This window comes from Vanessa tameamea, chromosome 27, assembly GCF_037043105.1.
Source record: "Vanessa tameamea isolate UH-Manoa-2023 chromosome 27, ilVanTame1 primary haplotype, whole genome shotgun sequence".
Taxonomy (NCBI): domain Eukaryota; kingdom Metazoa; phylum Arthropoda; class Insecta; order Lepidoptera; family Nymphalidae; genus Vanessa; species Vanessa tameamea.
The window spans coordinates 6,014,697-6,033,590 of record NC_087335.1 but is presented as its reverse complement, the minus strand read 5'-3'; the positions used below and the strand labels follow the sequence as shown (position 1 = coordinate 6,033,590).

The following is an 18,894-nucleotide window of genomic DNA, read 5'->3' as shown; positions in this document are numbered from 1 at the left end:
CTCTGACATCATACTGTACGTACATGGCGAGGTCGGGATTCGATTACCGATTCAGTTCTCGTCTAGGTCAATGACGTCTTGACCATTTACTTACTACAGAAACTTAATTTAAATTTATTCACTAATGATAAAACTGTCAGGGTTGACAAGTTTGACGATTGTGTGGACTTTTATTACGTACAAAAATATATTACTAGATCTAAATCGTAATGTTCGTAGATTATTGTAAATGACATGAGATTCGCGCTTTCCACGTCAGTAGAATATTTTTTTATACGGATGAAACAACGGAGCGCAGTCAGTCAAATTATAATATAATAAGTTAAATTTTCTTCGAAACGGACTGCAATTTCTGATGCAAGTTTTATGAATATTGGTTTCAGTAGTTTTATTATAGAAGATTAAGTGGCGAGTCTAGAAAATGTCATAGAGTAATTGTCGAATTCGTTTGTAGAATGGCACAATGTTTGGAAATGATATAGAAGGACCGACCAGAAACTCAGTAGTTACTGTGTAATAAATTATAATACATATTTTATTCATAATTACAAATAAAATAATTAAATTTATAGAGGAAAACATTAAAAATATACTGTAGATATCATCACCACGGAATGGCGGCAAAAGTGCTAACAGCATTTTGAATTTGCCGTTGAATCGCAATTCCGATTCTTGAGCAAAAAACGAACTAGCTCTTTAGCTATCATTAAATTTAATAAAGATAATTAATTGAAAGGATCATCATGTTTTTAAACATATTATTCTATAATAATAATTAAAAAAAACTATTATAATATTGCAAGCTGCACATATTTATAAGCAGAATATATTAGAATTGCTCATTTTCAAGTTCATTGAACGGAATAATAAAATTAATAAATTTTCAAATTGATTACGAACGCTCGTGCTCTAATATGGAGGAATATGTTACAGATTTAATCAGAAATGAGGGTTTAGATGCTTGGCCATTCTCCAAGTTACTTGGCGTTGATTCATCTCGTAAATAAACAGCAGCGCTCATGACATACATTACTTTGTTTGGACGTTTTTTGAGGATATAAGGATGAAAGAGAGAAAGGAAACTGTTGCCAATATTAAAAACGCTGTAATTGCAAGTTTTGTTTAATATAATAACATCATGGCTTTATTCAAAATAAATCAACATTGACTAATTTATTAGACTATGTTATAGATCTGTCCGAAAACGTTGATCACAAGACTCAAATTGATGCTATTTACACGGATTTTACGAGCGCATTCGATAAAGTTAGCCATACAATCTTACAATCGAAGCTTATGTATTACGGAATCCATGGTAACTTGCTGAATTGGTTAGTATCCTACTTGAATAACCGATCTCAACGGGTGATTACTCACGGCTATTCATCTTTTGCATTTGTTCCCACATCCGGGGTACCCCAAGGATCCCATTTAGGTCCAATTCTTTTTTTAGTTTATATTAATGATATAGTAGACAGCGTTAAATTTAGCAAATGTTTAATATTCGCCGACGATCTCAAAATCTACAGACCTATAAAAACGTTATCCGATTCTGACCTTCTCCAAGCAGATATAGACGCTCTCGCTAGCTGGTGTAATAAAAATAACATGGAAATAAATGTTAAAAAATGTCTTCATATAAAGTTTACAAGACGCAGAAAACCAATATTATCTAAATATTCTATATCTGGCGATCCTCTATCCGAGGTTAATTCAATTCGGGACTTAGGCGTACTTATCGATAGCAATTTAAATTTTATTAATCATTTAGACAAAATAATATCAAAAGCTTGGAAAATGTTAGGATTTGTAAAACGAACATGCAAGGATTTTAAGAATACTCGCTCATTGCTCTGCATTTATAATTCTCTTGTACGTTCCAATTTAGAGTATGCATCAAATATATGGAACCCATTTTATAACACTCATATCGAAAGACTAGAGCGAATACAACAAAATTTTACCCGTTTTCTTGCATACAAGGATACTAGTTGTCCTTATCGCGCTAACTACAACAATAGGCTAAAACATTTTAAAATGATATCACTTAAAAGTCGCCGTGAAATCAGCGATGTTTTGACCCTACACAAACTGATCCATGGTCAAATAATGTCATCTGAACTACTTCAGCAAATCAATTTAGTTGTTCCCTGCAAAATTCCTAGACACCCAATAAAAAAACCTTTTAGAACTACAGCTTTTAAAACAAATTTAGGTAAACATGCACCCCTCAACAGAATAATTAATTCTTATAATGAATATTCTTCTAACGGCAATATCGACATCTTTGCCCAAAGCAAGCCAACTTTTGTGAAGCTCTGTAAAGATCTCATAGTATAATTTTAAAACCATTTTATTCATAAATTAAATTATGTCAACCCTTGTAGATTTTTGTTGTTGTTTTTAAATTACATTTTATGTTTTGTTCAATTATCTATAGTTTATTTATTTTTTTAAATTTTTAGTAAAGATATAATTAGGTTAGTATAGTCTTATCTTAAGGTCAATGTTGTTTACACCTGTAATGATTTATTCACCTAGATTTAATACCCTGTATCTACTGCTAAGTGAATGTGTTAGTGATAAGTCGATGGTGTAACTATTTCCAATAAAATAAAAAAAAAAAAAATTATGCTGAGGTAGTATAATATTATGCCAATGTTTTTTTTTATACAGGTATCTTAATGAAGTCGTATATTGTAACATAATTAACGCATGAAACAATTTATTTAACACGTCTATTAAATCTACTAAAGACAAGACAAAAAGGTATGCTTTCTCTTATAGAGATTTCTTTCAGAACATTCGAGAAGGAATTGACAGGAATAAAAGACGAATGAAATACGTATAGATATAGTATAGACACACAAAATAAAAACTTTTAAACTAGTCAAGTACACAACCGCTGCACAACGTTTGACGTTTTAGGGTCAAAAAAAGAAGATTCTAGACAAACTTTGAAGGGTCAGTATATTCTAAATATGAAAATAATATTTTTATTTTATTTATGTTTTATCTGTTTTCATTGTATAATAAATTATAGATAATTATGTGATGAAATCAATCAAACATTTGAATGAAATTATTTTTTTAAATAATATTAAATACTTTATCTTAAATTTAATTTAAACATATATTACTATTGTCATTTATTTTTGAATAATATTAGTAATAACCCATTTTAAGGAACTATTAATATTCCTTCCTTTCTTCCAATTAAATCTACAGCTGATGCTTGGAGTCAGAATCGAAATTCAGATTTTCAGATTGCGGTTCAGGGGACCGTAAACCATTGCGCAATTGATGATTAAAGTTAAAATTATCTCGAGAATTATAAGACATAAACGAATACCTTGCCCCAGGAAGGGCTTATTGACTTTATCGGAGACCGCTTCGTTGACAGCAAACTTAAACATTAGGGCGTCTTATCAGTTCATAAACAAAATATATTATGTAAAACCGATATAGGCAATGTAAATATAATATAAAACGTTGAATAATTCTGGCGTGAAGCGATAACAGTATGAAAATTATCGATCGTGGCTCAGCTCAGAGTGATTTAATTAATCTAGTCACGAACCCAGAATTCCCTCATTAATATTTCTATAGCGAAATTTAGCTGGAAAATGTTTTGAACATAATACGGCAACAATATCATAAATTTATTTTCAACCATGTCTTAGTTTTTAAGTTTATGGTTAATATTTTACCTAATAAGGTAATAATATCTAGGTACCACTTTACCTTACCAGCAGAAAAACACGATCTAAAATTATAATCATACTTCGATTACTTGTTTATTTTAATGTTTTTTTTTTTTCATAATACAAATTTTATAAGCATAATTCCTCTTTTATTTAAAATTGTTTGTAATTAAAAATAAATTAATGTTTGAAATTAATGATGATAAATTTTATACATCCTCAAGTTTGTATAGACTTGGCCCCTTTAACGAAACCTTAACCTATGTTAAATAACTACCGTTATTACTTTTCATTAAATAGTAATTCCATTATTATACAAATTTAATAAATATTGACTATTTATTATCATTACGTGTTGTATATTTTTTTATAATTACTCTAATTGTCTAATTTAAATGTTTATGCTCAGATATAAAACAAAAGTCAGATAGAAAGCGCGAAAGATTAAAGTAAAGCGACTAAAGCGAATGCAAAAATAATTCCCGGTAGTGCGAATGACGTATTTTTGTAAATTCGTCAAAAGTATGTACTGTTACTTTAATATTAATTATTGCTGTTTTAACAAATTGTGAATTACTACACACACTACCGGGTTTCCATGCTTTTGAGTATTTCTTTTAGGCTCAAAAACTTTGTATGTCTCTTACACTACTTCCGATTTCTTGTCCGTTGTTTATCTTCTCCAAAGAAGTTGTTTATCCGGATGGATGTAGGAATCAATATATTCGTTTTAATTTTTTTTATTTAAAATTAATATTTGAATATTTGGTTTGCACGATCATGCCGAAAAGTTTGCATTTAGCTCTACGACTATGACGACTTTTTTTTGGGTCGGTCTTTGCTTTGTTGCGTAGTGTTGCTGTATTAGCCTTTGTGGCATTTTGGATTCCTCAGGTGGTCTGGATGGCAACATATTCTATTGAAGCATTGTCGATTAAACATCGTTAAGCATTTTTTTATGCGTACCGTAGTTTTACTGAAATTATCTGTCTGTTTGATATTTGTAGTGTCTCTATCATCTTTAACTCGGAACTATTTTCGAATAAAAATTCTATGTCGTCAGCGAATCTCAGGTGATTAATCAGATATTCCAGTTTAATTTTCAACGGTGCGATAGAAATTCTGGGCGACAGATCTGCTTGCTTTACCCCTTTTAATTGGAATAGCAGTCCTTAATGTTATGTAATATAATGTAATGCACGTAAATATCCCACTGCTGGGCTAATGTCTAATGCCCTTTTGAGGAGAAGGTTTTGAGATTACTCTGCTTAACTGCCGCCGCTCCATGTGGGTTAGTGCATACATGTGACAGATTTTCATTCGCCACATGTGTTTCCTCAGGATATTGTCCTTTATTTTACAAATTAAGCACCATTTTCAGTGGTGCTTGCTAAAGTTGAAACTCAGAATCGTCGCTTGAGATTCACATCTAACAATTTGAGTCATTATGGGTCTTTATAAAGGTCCAAAAATGTAACATAGAATACATTAAGATATTGTCGTATTATATTTTGAAATAGAATAAACAATTACGCACAATCAGAATGCATATAACCGTACAGACACAAAACAGACGCAACAAACGTGTGCCCCATGCTAAAGGGTTATGTAACTGCCTACGGAATGCCAAAATTGCCATGTATTTGTGTCATAACACCATCTACGAGTGAAATGTGTTACGCTTTTTATCTTTTATTGCTCTTTTAGTAATATTCGTGGAATTGCTGATTTTTTTTTGGCAGGAGCTATTTATGTTTTTATATGAGATTTGTAGAATTCGTTTGAACGAGCTAATATCTGAAATTATTAGTTGGCTTTGAAAAATTAATTTGCATTTAATAGCCCAATTATCGAGGAAGGTTATAGGTTAGTAACATCACGCTATGGTCTACGGGGGCGGAGAAGTAAGTATGAGGGTGAAACCGGACGGCGCGGCTAGTATTATTACATCAAGATTGAAAGTTAGTTTGAACGCTCTAGTTTCTTTAGCAGAACTACTAGAAATAATTTTTTTTTGAATTAGAAGGTATATTATATCGTTGTGCCCTATGTGTAATGCCAAAAGGACCAAAGTGCAAATCATAACATTTTGCTTTTCTAAGTTTTAATTTGATATATTTTTTACATTCTACAATATTAAAATTTATGTAACTTTCGATATTGACTTTGACGTTATGATTTTTTTATATATATTTATTTTGCAATGATTTCACGAAAAAAACTCGTATAAAACCATCGATATAAAATTATTCATTGACCATATTTATCGTATGTTATGTTTGTTTGAATATTACTGGTCATGTGTTAAAAAAACATTAAAATATTTTTTATTCAAGTAGGTCCATAAAAGCACTTTTGAATCGTCATGTTACTGAATTGAATTAAATGTTAAGCTACCTCCCGTTCGAGATATCGTACCGAGAAGAACCGGCAAGAAACTCAGTACCTAGTTACTCTTTTTCATCATTTTAATTACATAGTATGTCAGTAAAGTACAATAAATTTTTATATATCCTGCCTAGTCATCGATCAATTCTATGTCCACGCTATTTTATCTTTAATATAATATCCAAATAATAATTTCGTGCAGGGATACGGTAAACTTATACACAATACATTATTAATGATTGATCAACAGTATTAGTTTAGTTTTATTTATTTTATACGAGCGAAGCCGGGTTTTCATTTAGTCTTGTAATATTTCGAACTCAAAGTATAGAAGACGAAGTAATCTACGTTAAAAGTTAATATTGAAATTTTTATTTGTTTCGTTAAGGATTAACAGTAACAAATTAACAATTCAATTAAACTAAATTTGTTGTATTAATTTTTTCATAATAATATTTAATATGATTTATATCTAACAGATATCCCTAGTGTTTTTTTTAAATGCGAATGTAACTCTGTCTGTAAATTCTTCACGCTTAAACGCCTGAACCTGAGTCCTCGGGAATGACACGGGTCAGTTTTTATCACAAAAATTATCCCTTAAAAGTGTGAAAATAGGGGTGAAGTATATTTGGGGCATTAATCAATGTATGTATAGAAGTCAAATGGGGTTGAAGGTTTATGTGCTATAAAATTGCATTCATTTCGCACGGGTAAAGCCGTGTTCGGCTACTGTAAGTATATATATACAGTCGCTGACTTTTATGTCGATTTTTGGGAACTATTTTATATCTGTTATAGTTTAGGCTGCTTAATATGATTAAACATTCTATAGAAAAATATTAATAGTTTTCATTTTTTTTTTTTTTTATATACTTTGCCGCAAGAAATCAAGAAGAAACTAAACAGTATGATTCATTCAATATTGTTTAGCAAAAAAGAATCTCATTGTAAACGGTGGGCAACTACAATTTTAAGAAAACCCATACCATCAAAATGTATCGCCTTTATATCATACGCATTAAAGTTCAAAATTGTATTTGTTTTAGATTTATGATGGAATTTTTAAGGAACACTGCTAAGGTCGATAACGCGCGCGGTTGGAATGTCAATTTTCAAAGCTATTGTCTATAAAAGCAAGGAGCACGAGGATGTCACAAAGCGAAAGTCAACGAAAATGAAGGTGATTACACGTTTTTATTGTTTTCGTTAAGTGTTTGTGATGTGCGATTGATAATTCGTTTTAATTCGTAAAAGTGTTGAATTTTAATCATAGCATTTGTCTTTGATATATTTATTTTTAACGTGAATTTGTTGTAAGATTTTATTCCGATCATATCTAATTGGATATTTTTTGAGTAGCTGAGATAGCTCAGGTGTTAGAACAAGTGAAATTTTATCGAAGACCAAGGGTTCAAACCCAGACAAGCACCACAAATTTTTTTGCTTATAATAATTAATTTCGTTATCGTAAGGAAACCATTGTGAGGAAACCTGAATGTGTCGGATGGAAACCAAACCTTTCCTTCCAAAAGAGGCCACAGCCCAGAAGTGGGATATTTACAGGATGTTACTTTTATTTTTAGGAACTTTTGATGGTAGCGTCGTTATTGTTGAGCGGGGTAGTGGCTGAGCCGCAAGCTCCTTACCCCCCGAGTGGTTGGAGGCCAAATGGACCAGCCTTCGAATTACCAGAGCAAAGACCACAATCATTGGTATTTTTTTAAATTAAAGTAATTTTCGTAATACTAATCTAGATATATTAAATACGAGGTTTTAACACGTTAAAACTATTTCCAAATATTTAAAACATTCAGAGGTTACTTAGGTTTTACTAAAAATTTCTGTCGATGTGTCATAGCAGTGTGTCTGTCTTTGTTAACATATATTTAGAAGTTATTACAATTACACAGCATTGTATAATTTGTTTTGTCCAATAACATTATTACAGTAACTTTAGCCACTAAAGCGTGTTGACAACTCAAATATTGCCAATTTACGCAGCTTTAGTTCTAATTTCTTTAAAATAAATTTTAAAAGTTCATACGATATTTTTAAGTCCGAATTATTTTAAACAAATCTGCGTTCATTTATTTCCAAAATTTTTTCAGCACGTAAATACTGCTTTGCTTAAAATAAACGGCATATTATTTATAAACGTCGTTTAGCGAGAGATTACTTAAACACTTGAAAAAAGAAGACAGAAATTTCACATTATTTAAGTAATCAAGCGACATTTATGGGTAACGTCGACAGTCAACGAAGTTAACTTTTGTATATGTATTATTAAAAAATATTATATAACATAAAATAAAATCTATTTTTTTTTCAGACGCCTCAAAAACAGCAATATCTACCACCTGTTGATCCTAGAAGGCCTCTACTGCCCAACAATTTTGATGACGCTGTCGATGTCTCCGTTCAAGGACTACCAGTGCCTGAACAGCAGCCCATATTCCAACTGTCACCCATTAATGGGCAACAATACACTGGACCTAGCATTAACGCAGACGTTGGAAAACTGAATCCCAGTTTTCAACAGGCGCAGGTTAATATTAGAATTTGCGTCTAGCTTAATATATGTTGTGTCTTTCGCATTATATAATTAAACTTTCATTTGGATTTTCAGTATCAGCAACAGTTAGAAAAAGCACGCCAGTTTGCAAGGCAGAGAGAGTTTGAGGCCACCCGTGCTAATATTCCTTCAAAAGGACTACCAAATCAACAATCACCTAGACAATTCGCTTTCCAAACCACATCAACTACGACCACTACCCAAGCACCCGAACTTAAAACATCAAAAGCAGAAACCACAACCGAATCTTTTGATTTGAATGAAGGTGAAAGCTTAGATGATGCAAATGACGCACAAGATCAAAAGCAAAAGGTCTCTGTTGAAGTGTCCAAACAAAATTTACAGGAATATCCGGCTGAATTGTTTTTGCGTCCTCTAAGTCAGCTTAATACGCAGCCACAGTTTATATCTTTAGCACAATTAGGTCAATTGAGAGGACCACTTTACTATCAACCTGAACAAGTTGCACCTGTAACTCAGGGTTTTGATGGTCCAGCTCATCTATCTGCTTTGCCTTCAGTTTTAGCACAGAGTCAATTAAGTCAAAAAGCTGTAGCTCAAAATCCAAATTTTGCTCAAAATCCTATAATAGTACAACAGGAACAAGCACCTCTAATTCAGGAACCTTTAAACCAATATCAGCCAATAATTAATGCGTATCAAACCGCACAACCACAGGCTCAAGCTTTTCCTCAATACCAACCACAACCATTTATTGTTCAACCGCAAATTCTTAATCAAGTTCAACCTAATCAATTCCCTCAGCAACAACAACCAAATCAATTTGCGCAACCAGAGCAACCTAATGTTTTTGCGCAACCACAACAACCAAATCAAATCATGCAACCACAACAACCTAATGTTTTTGTGCAACCTCAACAACCAAACCAATTTCTGCAACCACAACAACCAGGTATTTTTGCACAGCCACAACAACCGAATCAATTCCTCCAACCACAACAACCAAATCAATTTCTGCAACCACAGCAACCAAAAGACGTTGAAGAAATAGAGCAAAATGACCAACAAGTTGTATATCAAAATTATCAGCCTCAGTTCTATCAACCACAATTGCCGGCAAATCAATATCAAAATCCAGAACAGCCATTATTCCTGGCTCAGCCTGCACTAAATTATCAAAATCAGGATCAATTTTACCAGAATCAATTCATACCACAGCAATACGACCTGACTCAATACCAAGTACAGCCTCAGCAGGTTTTCCAGGACCAAAATGCTTTGCAAAGTGGTCTTGATATTAATCAGCAAGGTAACGGTATAGAACAAGAGGAAGAAACCGATCAGGATGAGCAAGAAAATGAAGGTCCTACAGCGACAGCAGTTGCGACAGCATTCGGGACAAGGTCAGTGTAAACTCGTATAGAATGTCGATATGTTATCGTATTTGGTAATGTTTTGAATAAGTAAGTGATGCACATCGTTCCATATTGTTCGGAACGCATCGTGCATAATTGATGTATCGATGTGAATTCTTGAATACATAAGATCGTTAAGGACAACTAAAGCCCTTGTATTACGGATTAAAATTATTGTTTATTGAAAGATCAAGAATATTATAAAATCAAATTATCTATACTAATATAATAAAGTCCGTAAGTTTTGTCGGATTTTGTTGCATTTTATAGCCCGATTGTTGAGGTAGAGAGGCTTTTTAATATAGCTACGACTTGAACATTTAACGTTGGAATGTTCAGGCCGTAGCGATATATACGGCTGTACACCTTGAGGTCTTCCGACTTATATCTAGCCACTAGACAAACGAATTATATCGGAATATAGAAAACAAAATACTATTATTATTTGGTTAATTATAGGTGATATTGTGTACATTTGAAGATTTATTAATTACAGAACGCAACCACGTGTCGTTGCTCAATACGGCGCACCAACAGCACAGGGACAGACCACGACTACTGAAGCGTCAGTTCAGGAGGTAAAATATACACAGGATCATTGTTAGTTGTGACAGGGCTCTGAATAGGGACACATATACTACAGGTTTTTACATAAACAAATGTTACAAGTCTATAAAATAACTAAATCATAATTTGCGCATTGTAATGCTCGAGTGTTCCCTCTCACTGATGTGATATTACGAATCGTATCATCACAGGTTGCGCAGTGTGAGGCTCCCTTACACACAAACTTACATATGTAATGCTTGAATCGCTCTAATACCTTTAATTTATTATTTTTACGACGGTTCAAACTTGTTTTCACATTTGATTATTTTGGTTTTAATATTAATTATTTATTTATCCATATATTTATATAGACTGAAAGTGAAGATGCTCCAGCAATTGCGCAAGCGACTGCCGTGAGTTCAGGAAGAAGGAACGCTAGATTCAGGTAGAGTATATATTATTAAGAAAATATGAACTGACAAATGGTGGAAAATGATCACAACTGCCTGAATTATTTAAACAGATTATCGGAGAGAAAGACAGGCGAAGGGAGTTACGTTCGTATTTATAATATTAATATAGAGTCAGAAGTAAGAAATATTTATCGTAAAATATCCTTTCACATAAATTCCGAGACGAATTTTCATTTATCAAGTCGGTTAATGAATATGAAAATTCCAAATTACAAATGCAAAGGATATTTCGTTCGAGATGGTTCGGAATGAAACCTTTATCCCATATTTATAATTAATTTTGTTGTTACACATTCGGATACATTTACCAAAATACATGCATATATAACAATTATTTATGAAATTGTATTTTTTTTGTTAAATATTTAAAAATTTTTTGGTGTTGTTCTGTATGTCATTGGTTATTTGAATATCTTTATTAACAAATGATGATACGTTATTTTTTATTATTCATCAATACATACATATAAAACTTCTGCTAGTAAAGCTATTCTGTAAGTAGAAACTCGAAGGTCACCTCGGAAAACGAGCGTGAAATGTTAGAACGTAATTATAATGTGACTATAAAAATCAAAAAAATTACTAGCGCTTAGAGGTTTTAGTACACAGTATATATATATATATATATATATATATATATATATATATATATATTATTATACAAGCAGCTCCCTATTTTTAGTTTATACTATATTGTAGAATAAAATTATATTTTTATTTGCAGAAGCCGTCGCGTGAGACCTGTATTCACAGTGGACAGATCTGGTCATTTAGTGCTTGAACAAAACCAATGAGAATGAAAAACAGAATTATAATTACCAATCTACACAGTATTTGCTCTCTAATTTTGTTTAAATAATACATTTGTATTTAAAGAAATAACTTTTCGTCCTAATATTTTTAATTTTTTTGGATGCGCGCGTATTCAATCAAAATGTTGATTTTATTTCATATGAAATTTGTTAATAATGCTCGATGATTCGTCAGTCTCATTTTATGTAAACAACCGATACTTAAAGAAAAATATTCAATTTGTGATTGTGATTGTTTTGAGATTCATATTTAAAAAAAAAAAAAAAAACATGCTTAAAGCCTGTAGTATCATTGGGATTGTCTGTTTAATATTGCCAGATCTTATTCGAGATGCCTAAGAAATACTGTTTGTTTAAATACTGTTGTAAATATTGATACATATATTTAATATTTCTAAGTCTTTAAATTTCTAGAGCTAATTTAATTATCCATTGAAAGTGACTTCATTATATTATTTATTGAGATACTCTGAATAAAAACTTTGACAAACTTAAAGCGTTGTTTTATTTTGTTATTTTTTTACAATTCATTCTTCATAAATTATAACAAAAACCTATATTACTATACTACTGTTTAGAGATAGAAATTATTTTTTGATTAGACGGGCTTGCAGACGGAGCAATCTTATATATTAATACGGTAAGCCGATTTTCGTCCCAGTGATTATGGGACGGCAGTTGCACATAAAAAAATCGGTTATGGTCTCATTTTGAAGAGCTCCGGCCGTAGATGTGCAGAAAAATAAAGAGCATTCTTGATAGCAACTTACTAAATTGTTACAATTTAACAAATAATTAATTTTAGAGAGCGGAAAAATGTTACTGGTCGGCTATAGAGCGGTACTACGGCTGTATACGAAAAAAAATTAAAAACGTAAACAAAATGAAATTGTTATCGACAAACTTCAATTTTAACTCAACTAATGTATACTATTTGACATTAAATATTTAATTTAAATATAAGGTTTCATCATTTTGGCTCCAAATGTAGATGAGTGACTTGCAGTTTACAATGAAATGAAATCAAAACAAAACCTGTCATAGGTTCCGAAATTCCTAAACAAACTCTTGGATAGATTCGCGGGAGACCCATTAAACCCTGTACAAAATAGCTTGATCTTTTTGACAGATGTAATTTTTTCTGATCGACATAACTTTGCAATGACGAACATATTATTTTCTTAATTTAATGATTTTAAAAATTGTAAAAATATTAAAAAAAATACATATAATAGAAAAGTTCCTAAAGATTCAAGCGTTATCCGAAAATTTTAAGACTTTTCTATTATATATTATTGGTTCAAAGTAAAATTAAAATAGAAACACTGTAAATAATAGATGCTTATACAATGTTACAACGGTCGGACGGTAGGGACGCGAATAACAGACAGTGACTGCTACAAATATCGATTACAAAAATCCTTATTAAAGATAATTGTTAAGTTATTGTTATAAACAGGGTTCCTTTTGGTTGTGGCTAGTGGTTGGGGTCTGTTTAGCTGGTATAAAACTTTTTAGAAAAATATGTTAAAAAAAAAATTGAATTCTAATTTGAATTACGCATTCCATCGTTCCATCGACTGTTATATATGTTATATTTTCTGTTTCTCATCACTAGCCCGTCTGTCAAAAGATCAAGCTTACTTGAACAGGGTATAGTGTTATTTAATTACTGTGTAAACTGTAATTAATAGAGAATATTTATAGAACTATAGGATACTCAGGTTATTATTGATATGGCAATGTGATGATAAAATTTTTTAATAAAAATTTACTTCAACTTTTATTAAAACTTCGTTCCCAAGGCAAGAAAGCAATAAATCATGAACAAAGCAAAACAAAATATGGGCGCACTTAAAATAACAAGGAAATTCTCTTTGAGAAATGTAATCGGACTTGAAATTACGCGTGCTATATAGTTATTTTTAGTGGAATGTATGATTTTTAACCCGTCAGACAATGAAACTGCTACAGAACGACCCTGTTCCGTATCTTTTGATATACGCGTTGAAACTGGCGGCTTTATGATATCCAAAACGTGTTCATTTTTTTTATGCAATGTCTCTAAACTATTTTTATATATCTTGTTAACATTGTCGCATTCTGTGTTCAAATTTAATGTCAACTCATCTATTATATTATTATTTACTAAACAACATTGTAAGCCCTCATCTAGAGAACTTGGTTCAGCCAGCTTTAAGTTCATGTTAGATTCAAAAGCACCCAAAACTTGTTTTATTTCATTTTTAATTTTTTCCATAATTGTTTCTTCTAATTTTCGTATTGCATTGTCAAGAAGTGTTGATAGCTTTTCCCATAGATCTGCAATTGGTATATAGTTACGAGATTCTTCTGAACAAGATCTTTTCTGTGAATTATCTGTTTCAGTTAACATATCTTTAATTGTGTTTTCATCGGGTAGATATATATGATTACGGTTACCGCTATCGTCATTTCTATATGATTTTTTATCTATATTTTTTAATATTATTTGTCGTGTTGCAGCATTATAGTCATTTTCGAATGTACTTGCGGGCTTCGTTTTAATTTTATCGTTCGTAATTATAACATTATCACAGTTGTCTATGTAAAGATTTTGACATTTATTTTCGGGTATGTTTGGATATATTTTCATATTTATAATTGTATCTAATGAAAAAGGTTTCGTATTTTGACTATCTAAATTCCGAAAATCATTATTTGCTAATTTTAATTTATCCTTAATTCCTTCAGGTGTCAGCGTACGTATAGAATCACTGTTATTCTTTTTGAAATAAGAACTAGTTTTAGCCATTACGAAATCATCATTTTCACTAATTAACTCGAAATTTGTTTGAGGCGGTGTGAGTGTTATTGAACTACTTTCGTTTGAGCTTATAATTGTAAAGTAATCTCTTTTACTATTCGTATTTGACATTTCAGAGTTTGAAGTAGATGTTATGGTATCTAACTGGCTAATAAAGCTCTCAGCACTTGTAAGACTTTCTTGCAACATAAGATTTTCCAGAGTTTCGTTTTGATTGTAGTCCAAAATAGATGTATTGTTCACTTGAGCTACAACTATATTAACTACGCCAGTTGTAAAAGCATTTCTCTTTTCATTAAGGTTATTATTGACAATATTATGTTGAGAATTTATTAAGCAGTTATTATTGCGATTATCTTTTTTTTCTAACTCCATAGGCTTATTGTTTTGAAAATTATAATTTTGTGACGTGAAACTATGTCCTGGAGTTAGTATGCCCATTCTCGCTTCAAATGATTCTTTATCAGCTTTATTATTATCTATTTGTGTAAGATTTGGTCCAAAAATATTCTCTTTAGAATCTCTTTCAATTTGTCTTTTTATTCGTTTCGTAGGATGAACTGTATTTAAAACAGAGTCAGAGCGAAGACTTCTTTTCATTTTTCCAAAACTTGAACAATTTCTTTTATTATTACACCGGTATGATTCTAAATTTTTATATATATTTTTGCTATGTTGATTTTTGAAGTGAACAGTCCTTATTCTTTCTAAACGGGAAACTTTTTTATTCGGTATTTTCAATTTGTAATTATTTTTTATCTGAAATTTCCGTTCAGAAGTTTTTTTTACTGCTAAATTATGGCTGGAACTTGATTTTAAATCAATTAAGGTATCTAATGATTCCGAATTCATGTACTTCATTTCTACCGCTTCTTCAATATTAAATTTAATACTCTGTTGACTGATATTTTGACCACAGGCTTCGACATTGTCCTCAATGTTGTTTATAAAAGTATTTGGTACATTTATTTCTGGTAAGCTGATTTGTTTTTCATTAATATTAGTATTTTCTTCAGATGATTTCATACTAGTTTTCTTCCGTTAGGATATACTAAAACAAAATTATTATTAATATTGTGTGTGTTGCAAAATAATGTGGGTGGAGTGATCAACAGAAATATATTTATTCTCACCAAACTATAATGATATACACTAACTAAAACCCTAAATCAGCAAGACGTATGGGAAAATCTGCGGAAGGCGTATTCGGCTTAAAACGCGCACCTAAAGAAAACTTCCGTAGTAAATCATTTTTTTGCCTGAGTAAATCTCTTATCACATGGACATAAAACAACCACGAAACTAATAATAGTGGTATCCATAACAGCAGACAGTAAAAACATCCTTCCCAGAAACCCATTCCAGAATTGTGCCTTATCGTTAATTTTCTATCAAACGAATTACTATCAATATCTATACAAATGGATGAACTGGAATTATCACACAGCTCGCAATCATCATTTGTTGGTGTAAACTCTGGTTCATAATTACAGCCTATGTCTTGATTGTATTTTGAAAGCATACAAAATTGCTTTACTTTTTGACATCGGTTCCCATTTGAAATTGAACGGTATGGGTTGTGATGTTGACAGATATTGTGCATTTTTTCTTCATCACAATAATATGCTAACAACTTATTTTTCTCCGGTCCAATTTCAAATTTAAATACTGATTTCGATATTGGTAATGAGCAAGTGACAGCTTCATCTACTGTTGATTCTGTGCACCCTTGTGGAGCTAAAGTCATATCTGTTACTTTTATTATAGATTCACTATCTATGATATTATATGAGGTATTTTTCTTCACAAGATTTGCATTAAAATTACTGGAATGTTTATGTTTTGGTCCTTTTTTTATTTTTATTCCAGACACTATTTCACTTTTAGGTTTATTGGAAAACTGAACACTTTTAGATGACTTTATTATATTTGATATACTCGTATTTACAGTTTGCATATCAGGCTTATTTGTGGTGCTAACGTCTATACCAGTATTGTTTAAGATTTCCTTGTGTACATTTTGTTTGTGTAAACGACCATTAGCTAATTTTTCTGCGGTTGTTGCTAAAGATTTTAAAATTATTTTTAATTCATTTATCTCTTGAGCTATTTTTGAATGTTTTGCATTCAGAGGATTTATTTCAGTTTCTATTTTGTTATTAATTTCGGATATATCTGTCGAAGTTTCTCTACTAATAATATATTTTACTTGGCTAGCAGCACCATCAAGTAGGGAAATAATATTTTGTTTATCACATGAGGTTACATCACGTGCATCACGTATTTTTTCATTATTTGTATACACTAATAAATCACAATGGGCAGTTTTATTTTCGTTTTTGTCTAAATCATTAAAGTGATCTTTTTTATTCTCCTTCGATGGGAACACATTGACGTGAATATCTACTTTTATATCTTTTTTGCCTTCACAACTCGAAAAATACCTGATAATACTTTGGAAATGTTTTAGTAATGTTTTTTCTTGATTTAAGTTATTTGATTTCCGAAATAAATAAGTAAACTGTTTTGGATTTATATTTTTTAAGTGGTGAGATTTTGATACGTTTTTCTTACATTTATTACTTCCTCTAAACTTAGCTTTCAGATTTTTAGCTCTCTTTGATGCTTTCAAGTTGAGATTACTTTGTTTATTTTTATCATGATTCTCATAACTGTGTGTTATTAAGTCAATAGTAATAAGTGGATCACTTTGATCTTCTTCATTCGGTGATTTACATATATCTTTGTTTATATTGTCATTTAACTTAACCTCTTTTTCAGCATCGTTATTATTTCTATTGCTAGTGTCACTGTATATATTTTCATAAAAACTTTTAATGTTATGAGAATTTGAATAAGTTCTATTTGTTTTGACATTGCGTATACTTTGGTTACTTTCTTTACAAGTGGAATCAACGATGTAATCATTTGTGTCCGATGATGATTTAGGCATAATGAAATTTTTAAATTTTATATTCGCGTCGTGATCGTATGTGACACAATGTTTAGTGAAAGATTTTGTTGGTAATGTCAAAAAGTCCAAATTTGAAGATTGGAATATGTAGTTGCTTGATTTACTTATTGATAGAAAAATTTTCTTATGACGGAATCGTTTCATATTATGCCGAGACTTTCTACCTCTCTTAATTTTTTGTGCGTTTCGTGGAAGACTCAGTGTCGATATAATTCTCAGATATTTACCATTTAAAGGTATACTTAAAACGGAAGCTTCTTCTGTTAGCTTTGTAGCTTGTAACGTGACATTTTTCAATTCCTTCGATTGCAATTCGGCTCTTTTATTTCGATTACAACGGCCAACTTCAATATCAACAGTGTACGTACACGAGGAGGATGTATCTTCTTCTTTTGTTTGCAATTCTAGCTTGTGCAGTATTGAATCAAGTACCGTATCAACTTTTTGTTTTGTCTCTCTCTTTTCTAGTAAATATGTTTTAATCCAGTCGTTAAGCAGGTCTTTAAGATTGTCTATCACTAATGACGTTAGATTAATATTTAAATGTTTATTCGCAGCATTTACATTCTGTTCGCTATCGCCACAGGCACTGGTGTCATGCTTGAATTCATCTATGGTATCAATTTCTGTTTGGTTTATAGAATACTTAGACTTCGCAGACATTGCTTCTCGATTAAGAAATCTGTTTCTCCGCTTCTTATAATACCTCCTAAGAATGCATATATCAGTTTCTATACTAAGATCCCTTTTTACTGTTCCGTTATCTTTATAATACTTATCTTTTGGTAAATTTCGTTTCAGTTGCAATAATAAACTTCTAGTGTAAATTTCTGATGCTCCAGAATATGTTTTCGAAGTGCGTAATGTATTCATAGAATTTTTAAATATGATTTTGGTTACGTTTTCTTTAGAATTAATGTTCTGATTTCGGGTCATGGTGGTACAAATTCGCTATTATCTGCTTCTGATATCTGGATTCCCACTCTTCTGCAAGCAAACATCAGTATTCAATTCATCCTTTTCAGATTTGTATAGATACTGTCTAACATACGTGATTACGAACGAATTTAAATATATTCTATTTGTTAGAGAACAATTTTAGAGGTACTTAGTAGTATTTTAGAATTACGATACGCTCCAATATTCGCATGTTACAGAACAGAACTTTGTGTTACAAACGTTCAAATAGACATATAATTTAAGAAAACTTAGCTCTAAATCTCTTCAAGTAATTACG

General features: G+C 31.2%; 2 protein-coding genes across 2 annotated transcripts; one reads left to right on the top strand and one right to left on the bottom strand.

Annotated features, from left to right (window-relative positions):
• The first annotated feature begins 7,201 nt into the window (after positions 1–7,201).
• On the top strand, positions 7,202–11,883 carry LOC113392120 (uncharacterized). Its single transcript, XM_026628401.2, has 7 exons — positions 7,202–7,275; positions 7,679–7,807; positions 8,425–8,640; positions 8,722–10,031; positions 10,540–10,621; positions 10,964–11,037; positions 11,790–11,883. Exons 1-7 carry the CDS (start codon positions 7,270–7,272, stop codon positions 11,857–11,859), a joined length of 1,887 nt encoding a protein of 628 aa, XP_026484186.2. The 5' UTR covers positions 7,202–7,269; the 3' UTR covers positions 11,860–11,883.
• Positions 11,884–15,839: 3,956 nt separating this feature from the next.
• LOC113392093 (metacaspase-2-like) lies at positions 15,840–18,625 on the bottom strand. The gene has a single exon (XM_064219368.1). It carries the CDS (start codon positions 18,591–18,593, stop codon positions 15,840–15,842), a length of 2,754 nt encoding a protein of 917 aa, XP_064075438.1. The 5' UTR covers positions 18,594–18,625.
• Between the last annotated feature and the right edge of the window lie 269 nt (positions 18,626–18,894).